This window comes from Cherax quadricarinatus, chromosome 45 (assembly GCF_038502225.1).
Source record: "Cherax quadricarinatus isolate ZL_2023a chromosome 45, ASM3850222v1, whole genome shotgun sequence".
Classification (NCBI taxonomy): Eukaryota; Metazoa; Arthropoda; class Malacostraca; order Decapoda; family Parastacidae; genus Cherax; species Cherax quadricarinatus.
In genome coordinates, this window is record NC_091336.1 from 3,299,079 (window position 1) to 3,311,423 (window position 12,345).

Genomic DNA, 12,345 nt, shown 5'->3' on the forward strand with positions numbered 1-12,345 from the left:
CACTACAATCTGATGACACATGCACAATTTTCCTCCTCACTGTAACAATATCAGCTTCATCTTCACTATCCATTCCTGTTGTAGGGCCATGGGATGTACTCCGAGATGTACTCCTTTCCCTTGGAATAGCATATGGCACACTACCAGAATGCAAGTAGCATCATACATACTGATGCTTCAATGGAGAATATTCCACTTCACTTTTGCTACTGGAATTGTTTTCAAGAGCTTGGAGTTCATATTCACTATCACTATCATCACCACTGCTCACATCTGAGTCCTGGACACGGGAAAATTTGAGTTTCCTCTTTCGTTCTGGTACAACTGGACATGAACAAGATGGCCCAGCACCAAATGTGGAAGGTTGAGGGTCGTCTGGGTTTTCAGCACTATTCCCGGTATTATGGTCATTACTTTCGGTCACAAACTCTTCGAAACCCTGAAATTCATCTTCACTGACACTTCCATCTGTGTTGGAACTGTCACTTGGGAACAAAAGAATCCCAATTCACCGAGGAGTGAGGAGTTTCTTACCGCGAGGCATTGTAAACAAGGTTAACTGAAATGGCATTCCCACAACACAATGTGAGTGCCCAGATTTTCTTCCTACTGTGCACACTGACCACGCAGACCCATTCTCTCACATGTAGACCTACCATCTTTCTCCCGCTCGATTTGAAGGTGCTAGAATTTATGTGTACAAGTATGGCACCAACCTTGAAAGGGTTAAAATCCCTTACTATCACTACATTTTTGTGTCTAGAAGCTCAAACAATTTCGTCCCAAAGAAGTCTCCCTCTATCATGATCCAAGCCTGGAGGTCAATATATATTACAAATGGAATTAGTTCTTCTTGACCTTCTAGAAACTCTACCCAAACAGAATCTGTTTGGGTTGAGTGTAGCTTCACACGGCGAGGGCCTGGGTTCGATTCCCAGCCTGAGTATAAACATTGGGAGTGTTTCTTTCCACCTGTTGTCTATGTTTCCCACCAATAAAATGGGTACCTGGGTGTTACTAGATTGGTGTGGGTCGCATCCTGAGACACTGACCTAATTTGCCCGAAATGTTCAGCATAACTAGGGGCTTTCTATATAGTGGTATGTCATTGATGTCAGCTAGGACTGTATACCATGTACATGTACTTGTAGTAAATGAAGATATTATTATTATTATTTAGTTACGGTGGATAGTTGAGCAGACGTCAGGCTGTGCAAGAGCCCGTCTTTCATATATGCTGTGCGCATAAGACAGCCAGCCACTGGCTCTGCCTTTTTTTTTGAGGCAAGATCTGCGATGCATTTTATACCTCATAATATGCCTGCAAAATCTCACAAAATCTGTTTAACATCATTCATGGTGGTAAAAGTATCTAGCAATGCAAGTAGGAAACCCGTGCATGAAGCAGCCAAAGCGAAGGACTTGACATCCTCATCGTCTTACACGAGTCTCCCAGCTCAGGCTGACAGAATTATTATTATTATTATTGCAGTCGTGTAGGAGCGCTAAACTCATAGGGGCCGTACAGCACCTGGGGACTAGGAAGCTGTAAGATTTGATCCAAGGAAAAGGACTCTTAAGCTCTTTATCAAAAGAACCCTTCACCGGCATCAATGCACTTTATTTGAATGCCGAGAGATTTTATTACCTCATTAGAAAACCTGTCCTGTGTGATGAAGCAAATCATGAAATATATGCCACGAAACATATCTGGTATGATGGAGTATGCTGTGAAACATCCTTTGTCATGGAACGTATGTGAAAGATTATGCCATGAAACATACCTTGTGTAATGGAATATACCATTTAACATATCTTGTGGTGGAATATACCTTTAAACATACCTTGTGATGGAATATATCTTCAAACATATCTCGTAATGGAATATATCTTCACACATATCTAGTGATGGAATACAGTGGACCCCCGCTTAACGATCACCTCCCAATGCGACCAATTATGTAAGTGTATTTATGTAAGTGCGTTTGTACGCGTATGTTTGGGGGTCTGAAATGGACTAATCTACTTCACAATATTCCTTATGTGAGCAAATTCGGTCAGTGCTGGCACCTGAACATACTTCTCGAATGAAAAAATATCTTTAACTGGGGGTCCACTGTATATCTTCAAACATATCTAGTGATGGAATATATCTTCAAACATATCTAGTGATGGAGTACGCCATGACACATCCATTGTGATTGAATTTTTCATCCAGGGAATCCTATCAAATTCTGGCAATGAAAGGCGAGAAGGCTTACTGCGTAGAGCTCAGAAAACAGCAGCCTTTACCAACGCTAACAGCAACATGTTTGCCTACCCTCTACAAAAGAGAACAATACTGTACGCACAAACTAGGAATCAGCCTGTGTGGAGCATCACGAACCAATCCGGGATGGAGAATGCCATGTAAACGATCCTAGGTGATGGAGTATGTTATGAATACCATTCTGGGCGATGAAATATGACATGAAAACCATCCTGGAGTATACAATGAAAACCATTTTGCTTGAAATATGCCAAGAAAACAATCTTGGGTGATGAGGTATGCCCCGAAAACGATCCTGGTTGATGGAATATGCCATGAAAACCATCCCAGGAGCGTGTTGGGTTTGTTAAACAAAACATTCTTGCTCTACCTTCGTAATATATATATATATATATATATATATATATATATATATATATATATATATATATATATTATATATACAAGATATGATGTAGAGCGAAATGACAGTAGTTTGTTGGATTATGTATTGGTAGATAAAAGACTGTTGAGTAGACTTCAGGATGTACATGTTTATAGAGGGGCCACAGATATATCAGATCACTTTCTAGTTGTAGCTACACTGAGAGTAAAAGGTAGATGGGATACAAGGAGAATAGAAGCATCAGGGAAGAGAGAGGTGAAGGTTTATAAACTAAAAGAGGAGGCAGTTAGGGTAAGATATAAACAGCTATTGGAGGATAGATGGGCTAATGAGAGCATAGGCAATGGGGTCGAAGAGGTATGGGGTAGGTTTAAAAATGTAGTGTTAGAGTGTTCAGCAGAAGTTTGTGGTTACAGGAAAGTGGGTGCGGGAGGGAAGAGGAGCGATTGGTGGAATGATGATGTAAAGAGAGCAGTAAGGGAGAAAAAGTTAGCATATGAGAAGTTTTTACAAAGTAGAAGTGATGCAAGGAGGGAAGAGTATATGGAGAAAAAGAGAGAGGTTAAGAGAGTGGTGAAGCAATGTAAAAAGAGAGCAAATGAGAGTGGGTGAGATGTTATCAACAAATTTTGTTGAAAATAAGAAAAAGTTTTGGAGTGAGATTAACAAGTTAAGAAAGCCTAGAGAACAAATGGATTTGTCAGTTAAAAATAGGAGAGGAGAGTTATTAAATGGAGAGTTAGAGGTATTGGGAAGATGGAGGGAATATTTTGAGGAATTGTTAAATGTTGATGAAGATAGGGAAGCTGTGATTTCGTGTATAGGACAAGGAGGAATAACATCTTGCAGGAGTGAGGAAGAGCCAGTTGTGAGTGTGGGGGAAGTTCATGAGGCAGTAGGTAAAATGAAAGGGGGTAAGGCAGCCGGGATTGATGGGATAAAGATAGAAATGTTAAAAGCAGGTGGGGATATAGTTTTGGAGTGGTTGGTGCAATTATTTAATAAACGTATGGAAGAGGGTAAGGTACCTAGGGATTGGCAGAGAGCATGCATAGTTCCTTTGTATAAAGGCAAAGGGGATAAAAGAGAGTGCAAAAATTATAGGGGGATAAGTCTGCTGAGTATACCTGGTAAAGTGTATGGTAGAGTTATTATTGAAAGAATTAAGAGTAAGACGGAAAAATAGGATAGCATATGAACAAGGAGGCTTTAGGAAAGGTAGGGGGTGTGTGGACCAGGTGTTTACAGTGAAACATATAAGTGAACAGTATTTAGATAAGGCTAAAGAGGTCTTTGTGGCATTTATGGATTTGGAAAAGGCGTATGACAGGGTGGATAGGGGGGCAATGTGGCAGATGTTGCAAGTGTATGGTGTAGGAGGTAGGTTACTGAAAGCAGTGAAGAGTTTTTACGAGGATAGTGAGGCTCAAGTTAGAGTATGTAGGGAAGAGGGAAATTATTTCCCAGTAAAAGTAGGCCTTAGACAAGGATGTGTGATGTCACCGTGGTTGTTTAATATATTTATAGATGGGGTTGTAAGAGAAGTAAATGCGAGGGTCTTGGCAAGAGGCGTGGAGTTAAAAGATAAAGAATCACACACAAAGTGGGAGTTGTCACAGCTGCTCTTTGCTGATGACACTGTGCTCTTGGGAGATTCTGAAGAGAAGTTGCAGAGATTGGTGGATGAATTTGGTAGGGTGTGCAAAAGAAGAAAATTAAAGGTGAATACAGGAAAGAGTAAGGTTATGAGGATAACAAAAAGATTAGGTGATGAAAGATTGAATATCAGATTGGAGGGAGAGAGTATGGAGGAGGTGAATGTATTCAGATATTTGGGAGTGGACGTGTCAGCGGATGGGTCTATGAAAGATGAGGTGAATCATAGAAGTGATGAGGGGAAAAGAGTGAGTGGTGCACTTAGAGTCTGTGGAGACAAAGAACTTTGTCCTTGGAGGCAAAGAGGGGAATGTATGAGAGTATAGTTTTACCAACGCTCTTATATGGGTGTGAAGCATGGGTGATGAATGTTGCAGCAAGGAGAAGGCTGGAGGCAGTGGAGATGTCATGTCTGAGGGCAATGTGTGGTGTGAATATAATGCAGAGAATTCGTAGTTTGGAAGTTAGGAGGAGGTGCGGGATTACCAAAACTGTTGTCCAGAGGGCTGAGGAAGGGTTGTTGAGGTGGTTCGGACATGTAGAGAGAATGGAGCGAAACAGAATGACTTCAAGAGTGTATCAGTCTGTAGTGGAAGGAAGGCGGGGTAGGGGTCGGCCTAGGAAAGGTTGGAGAGAGGGGGTAAAGGAGGTTTTGTGTGTGAGGGGCTTGGACTTCCAGCAGGCATGCGTGAGCGTGTTTGATAGGAGTGAATGGAGACAAATGGTTTTTAATACTTGACGTGCTGTTGGAGTGTGAGCAAAGTAACATTTATGAAGGGGTTCAGGGAAACCGGCAGGCCGGACTTGAGTCCTGGAGATGGGAAGTACAGTGCCTGCACTCTGAAGGAGGGGTGTTAATGTTGCAGTTTAAAAACTGTAGTGTAAAGCACCCTTCTGGCAAGACAGTGATGGAGTGAATGATGGTGAAAGTTTTTCTTTTTCGGGCCACCCTGCCTTGGTGGGAATCGGCCAGTGTGATAATAAAATAAAAAATAAATAATATATATATGTATATATATATATGTATATATATATATATATATATATATATATATATATATATATATATATATATATATATATATATATATATATATATATATGAATGAATGAATGAATGAATGAATGAATGAATGAATGAATGTGTGTGTACTCACCTATTTGTGGTTGCAGGGGTCGAGTCTTAGCTCCTGGCCCCGCCTCTTCACCGGTTGCTACTGGGCCCTCTCTCTCCCCGCTCCATGAGCTTTATCAAACCTCGTCTTAAAACTGTGTATGGTTCCTGCCTCCACTACGTCATTTTCTAGGCTATTCCACTGCCTTACAACTCTATGACTGAAGAAATACTTCCTAATATCTCTCTGACTCATTTGTGTCTTCAACTTCCAATTGTGTGTGTGTGTGTGTGTGTGTGTGTGTGTGTGTGTGTGTGTGTGTGTGTGTGTGTGTGTGTGTGTGTGTGTGTGTGTGTGTGTGTACTCACCTTGTTGTATTCACCTAGTTGAGGTTGCGGGGGTCGAGTCCGAGCTCCTGGCCCCACCTCTTCACTGATCGCTACTAGGTCACTCTCCCTGAGCCGTGAGCTTTATCATACCTCTGCTTAAAGCTATGTATGGATCCTGCCTCCACTACATCGCTTCCCAAACTATTCCACTTACTGACTACTCTGTGGCTGAAGAAATACTTCCTAACATCCCTGTGATTCATCTGTGTCTTCAGCTTCCAACTGTGTCCCCTTGTTACTGTGTCCAATCTCTGAAACATCCTGTCTTTGTCCACCTTGTCAATTCCTCTCAGTATTTTGTATGTCGTTATCATGTCCCCCCTATCTCTCCTGTCCTCCAGTGTCGTCAGGTTGATTTAACCTCTCCTCGTAGGACATACCTCTTAGCTGTGTGTGTGTGTGTGTGTGTGTGTGTGTGTGTGTGTGTGTGTGTGTGTGTGTGTGTGTGTGTGTGTGTGTGTGTGTGTGTGTGTGTGTGTGTGTGTGTGGGTGTGTGTGTGTGTGTGTGTGTACTCACCTATTTGTGGTTGCAGGGGTCGATTCATAGCTCCTGGCCCCACCTCTTCACTGGTTGCAATTGCTACTGAGTGATAGGATTGTTGAGATTAACACTGTACTCGGTATTAGAATATTGAGAAATGAACCAGACGCTGTCACAATGAATCTTACCAAGTGTCTAGAGGTAAATACACACAGATCTAAATGGATTGTGAAAACGTGCAATTGCATTAAGTTTTATAACCTGCATGACCTGTATCACTGTAGGCAACAAGAGCATTTCATCCCTCCATGGAAGATGTGTTCATTTAATATCACATACCTGCAAGTCCCTCCCAAGAAGCTCATTGCTAGTAATCCCTTCCTTAAATCACTTGTTAAAACAACTGCTCAAGAAGAAATTTCTCTCCTAGCTGGTAGTAATAAGTTATCACAAGTTATATACACTGATGGATCTAAACAGGAGTCTTCTGGCAGGGCTGCATCTGCTCTTGTTGCCACCTCCCTAGTTAAGAACGATAATAAATTTGTTGAGCTAAGCATAAGAATTAACAACTGGGCGTCTACACTGCAAACTGAATTGTTTGCAATCCTAATGGCGCTAAAGCTAACCTATGACACTGAGCATGACACTGAGCTTGACTCTATCATCATTACTGATTCTATGTCATCATTGAAGGCTCTTGACTCTCATAATGACTCCAACAACATGCTCATTGGAGAAGCCAGGTATAGATACTCAAAAATTAGGGACAAAGGAATTAATGAACAATTGCTGTGGAAAATTGCATTTATCTGAATGTATCATTATGTACATAACAATAAATGAACATAGATAATTATTATTTATCAGTTAGACAAGTAGGAATTTGGGACACCTAGGTCGCAAAAAATGTCCCCCTTCGATACCTACCACTGTCATATCCACAAGTTGCTCTGGACCTATTAATTAAATGAAATATACATACACCAGGAATGCTGGTAAATATATAAATTTGTGGACTGTATATTAAAATTAAAAAAGGATTATAGTATATACACACATTTATATAACAGAAGGAGAATATATCTTAATCATAACATTCACCAATTTGACTGGAGATTAAGTTGTATCATACTCAGAAAACCTCACTGTCTATACATGAAAATAACTAGCCAGTTATAACATAACAGACTTATCCGAGGTTCCTGGAGCTGTCTTGTCCAGTCGCCTGATATCTCAAGTTATGCAGGAATGCACATCCAACAATTTCGCCTCCTATTTGAAAGGTGTCAGCCCAATTTTAACCTCTAGAGCACGAAAAATTCTTCCCATTACACTAATGTTTACTTGACTCATTCAAAACCAAAATGGCGACTGTCTCTTTTTAAAAATACACTTTTATTAAATACAATATAGGGCATCTATTTACCTATAAATTACCGTATTTCCAGAAAATATACAGTATTTTCCACAATTGCTATGGATCCCATCACACATGGATTACTCCTTCATGATAAAGTTGATATGTTAGCCAAGAAGAGTACCCAGAAGGAGAATGTAGAATATAACTTCGGTATAACTGTGTCTAGCATTAGGAATAATAGCAGGAGAGAAGTAAATAATGAAAATGATTGTTATAGGAATGCAGTTAGAAGCCTGAGTAGATCTATAACCCACTATGATAACATGAACATAGATAAGTATGTTTATGGAGCAACTTGCAATGTGAACAAACTGACTGATGTTGTAGTGGCCAGGCTTAGGCTTGGTTACAAGTACTTCTGGCAGTTTGGGAGACACACAGATGATGATCAAACTAAATGTAAATTATGTGATCAGGCATATGGTCACTCTCTTGAACACTATGTGCTTATTTGTCCACTTATTGAGGAATAGAGACAGACAGTATAATAACCTATGTGACATGTCAAGATATCTTATTAATGAAAATAAGATACCAGATATACTAAGCAAATTTCCTAAATTTGCTTGTAACAGATAAGTGAACTATAGATACATAGATATAAATCCATATGTATTCCTGTTAACCCTTTGGGGCCTAGTTCCTAGGCCTTTTGTGTATCCATATGTTCTTGCGCTACCGTCCACAGGATGGATATGACCTGCACAATAAACTAGCAACTTGGGTGGCAAAATCTATCTAATCTACTGGGTCCTCTCTCTCCCTGCTCCATGAGCTTTATCAAACTTCGTCTTAAAACTATGTATGGTTCCCGCCTCCACTAAGTCACTTTCTAGGCTATTCCACTGCCTGACAACTGATTGATAATGAACAAGACGTTTAAGAAAAAAATATATTCAGAAGAAAATGCAACATTTTTCGGAAACTTTATTTTCCAGCTTTTAAATACATTTTAGATTCCGCACGGTTTTTCCTGACGTCTCATAGCAACTACTTAATGGTTATAATCATAACCCTGATTTTTAATTAAAAAGGTGGACCGGTAAGCCAGCGGAAGGCCTCGGTCAAGATGACCAATAGCTCCAGCTGTGGGTCATATGACTAAGACCCGCGTCAGGAAACACTTGCTTCCTGACAACCATTATACCTACGTGACTCCGTCATTCAAGTATAAATTTATTTACGAGAAATAATAATTTATCTTGAATCCAATGGAAATAGGACAGAGTCCTCAATGATGCACTACCTTTCTTGGCTTATCCTGGTGGTTAACCCTCCAGGGTTAAAAATCCCAACACAATCTTATCTAACTCTTAACACTAGCTCAGATTCTTCATTGTACTTTCAGGTTTCTTATGTGGTTGGGATTATCGGGATATACAAGAGGGTTATATGTGGGTGGGTTCTATTGATATATGTTTGAGTGTGTGGATTTACAGATGTGTAATATATATGAATAAATCTTAATATTTCTTACATCCAGGCTGGTAAACATTTTCAGTGACATATGGTAAGATCCCAGGCAGTCACTCTTACTGCACAACACACCTACAATCTGGGTTAACCTTGAAGACATATATAGTTTCCCCGGTTGCTACGGCATAATAAATAAGCAAGTGTGTAAGATGCCACAAATGGCAGATGTTGGGCGGGTGTTGGCACGTCTGGGTGTCGGCTACACCCAAACAAGCAGACGACGACACCGACAATCATTATCATCATTACCCCGGGGAAACGCTAAGCACGTAGGGGCCATACAACCTCTGGAAATCGGGATAATGAGGTAGTCCAAGAAAGAAGATCATAACTCCAATTCCTTGGATTAAGAGCCCCAACCCAGCCTAATAATAATACTGACTGATAATTACTTACTTCCAAGGGAACACAATACATGTATTATCATTATTATTAATGAATGTATGGGGAGAGCTAAAGCTGTAAGGGTCATACAGAGGCAGGGAAATGAAGGGTAATCAAAATCGATCCAAGGAAAATAAAAGGTAAACCTAACTGCCTGGATCAAGAGCCCTGAAGGCAGGTGAGGGACACTCCCTGATCAGACAAGTGGTGACCTGCACTTACCTGATCCTCTTGACGATCATCTCTCCCGGGCTGATCATCTTCCAGGCTCCGTGCAGATAATCCCGACATATTCGATAAGCACGGTCTCGCATTTCACATGTGATTTCTGAAGACATAACGGACTCTCAGTTTGGTATAGAAAAACAACAGTCAAATGCGATAAATAAAATGTTATTATTGGTGAAAACTGGTTGTGCTTATGCTAGAAGAGCATCTAACTGCAGGTTCATATGTAACAAGAGAACCGGTTGAGTGTGTGGGAGGAAATACAAGGCGACTTTGACTTACGTATCACCACCACCGCCGGTATATATGCTACTGGCGAGGCGTCACGTGACCCCGCGATCAATGTTTACATCCACAGTTGTCAACTCCCTTTAACTAATCCATTTATTTTACACTTGTATGTCAATATTTCTTTTCGCTTTTCTTCCTGAGCTTTGCGACGAGTTTATTGATTGTATTTAGTATGTTTTAAAATATTTGGAAGCTACTGGAAGTACGATTAATCAAATTTAAATATAGTGTATGATATTCTTGTACCAATTTTCTCTTCTTTGTTGCAGGAGAGACTATGTCAGATTCTAAAATATAGCCACAATAATCTTCCACAATAATAAAGTTTTATATACATATTGCATAAAAAAATAGTTTTACATTAGTCGTGGGAGTGCACACGTACAGTATACTATGTGACTTTGACTGAAAACAGCAGTCAAGATAAGTATATAAACAGAGCGATGTGTATCACAATGTATACATATGCTGAGATTTTACTATTTTAGGTATTAAAATATTCTTAATTGATGGTGAATAGGTGACATGCAGTCTTAATGACCCTGCTTATTTATATGATAATCAGTGTATAAACTGCTCAAAAGGAATTCAAGTACTCAAGTACTTCGGCCAATATCTCTTACTAGCTGCTTGTGTAAAACATTTGAGAGAATGATTCTTAATCGTCTCATGTACAGAATCAAACAATTTTTGTCTCCCCGGTTGCATGATTTCATGCATGGAAGGAGCGTGCATCATTGCATAGCCACCTTTCTCACCCTGCACACTGACAGCTCATACACTACCTTCCTTGACCTTAAATCCGCTTTCGATGTAGCCAACCGACATGTAATCATTAGTGAACTTGCCAGAATGGATGTTGGAGGATGGCTTCTCCGCTGGATTAAAGGCTACCTGTCCAACAGAAAATCGACTGTGTTGTTCCAGGGACATAGAAGTGTAACTAAAGACTTTGAATTAGGAACCCCACAGGGAGGTGTGCTCAGTCCCACACTGTTCAATATTCTAATTAATGCATTACTTAATACTATGCCTAGTCAGCCCCATCATTATGTGATTAGTTTTGCTGATGATATAATGATTCACACCACCGGATTCTCCAACACCCAAAACATTCTTAATCATGTACTAGCCTCGTGTCAGGACCTGAGGTTGATAATCTCTACTGATAAAACAAAGATACTCAATAGGCGTCCTCCTCGACAGAGAGGCACAGTTCGTCAGATCCAATTGCATGATGGGTCTCTTCTAGAATATGTAAGCAGATACAGGTATCTAGGTTTCGAGGTTCCACTACTTGGACCTGCTGCAACAAGACTTTGTCGCCAATACAAAGAAAGACTGAGAGCACTTAGAGTTGCGGCTGGGTTTCACCCCAGGTATGGTGCTAATGATAAAATTGTGAAAATGATGTATCTTGCTTATATTAGATCATTGGTTGATTATGCGGCGCCACTACTTGCTCTTGTGTCTGACTGGAAGCTTGGAGGGCTGGAAAAACTGCAGAACGAAGCAATGAGGATCATTTCAGGATGCCCTCGTACTGACAAAATTTTAAATATGCAAAAAGAACTTGATATTCCAAGCATCAGAGATCGTGTTACTGAAAGAAATATCTTAATTGGGGTTAATATGCTCAGGCAAGCCCATTCAAACCCCTGCACAGAAGCCCTCCGAACTTTCCTCAGCACTGGTGGACACTCCTCCAGATGGATCGAAAAAACTGGAACCGACCTCCGCATGAATCAGATACATGATCTATGTCAAGTAAGGCAACAGCGGCACTTCTCCGCTCCATGGAATATTACCCCATTCCAAACTACCATTCCTCCATTTCCCCCCAAACTACTTAAATCACAACCAAAACTTCGCCTTGAAGCCAAACATGAGGCCTTAAGCTGTATTGATAACTTAGTCACACAGCACACACTCTCGCAAACTATTTACGCTGATGGTTCTGTTCACCAATCCACTGGTGCAGCTGGTAGTGCTGCTGTTGTCGTACAGAGTGATGGCTCTCTTAAAGAAATTGGAGCACGCATCAATAATTGGGCCTCTACCCTTCAGACAGAACTGTTTGCCATACTCCTTGCACTGAAATGCATCTATGTATCAAAGATTGACAGTTTAATTGTAACTGATTCTCTGTCATCCATAAATGCTCTCAACTCATTAAGCATAAATTGTTGCATGCTTGTGTCAGAAGCCAGACACAGGTATGGTAGGATTGTGGACAGTGGAGTCAGAG

At 40.5% G+C, this 12,345-nt stretch overlaps 1 protein-coding gene across 1 annotated transcript in view; it reads right to left on the reverse strand.

Annotated features, from left to right (window-relative positions):
* Positions 1 to 12,345, reverse strand: part of LOC128694910 (choline/ethanolamine kinase) — a 626,519-nt gene that overhangs the window by 424,968 nt on the left and 189,206 nt on the right. Inside the window, exon 2 of the mRNA XM_070094266.1 lies at positions 9,801 to 9,906. Coding sequence (XP_069950367.1) covers positions 9,801 to 9,906 — 106 coding nt within the window. The remainder of the gene's footprint in view (positions 1 to 9,800; positions 9,907 to 12,345) is intronic.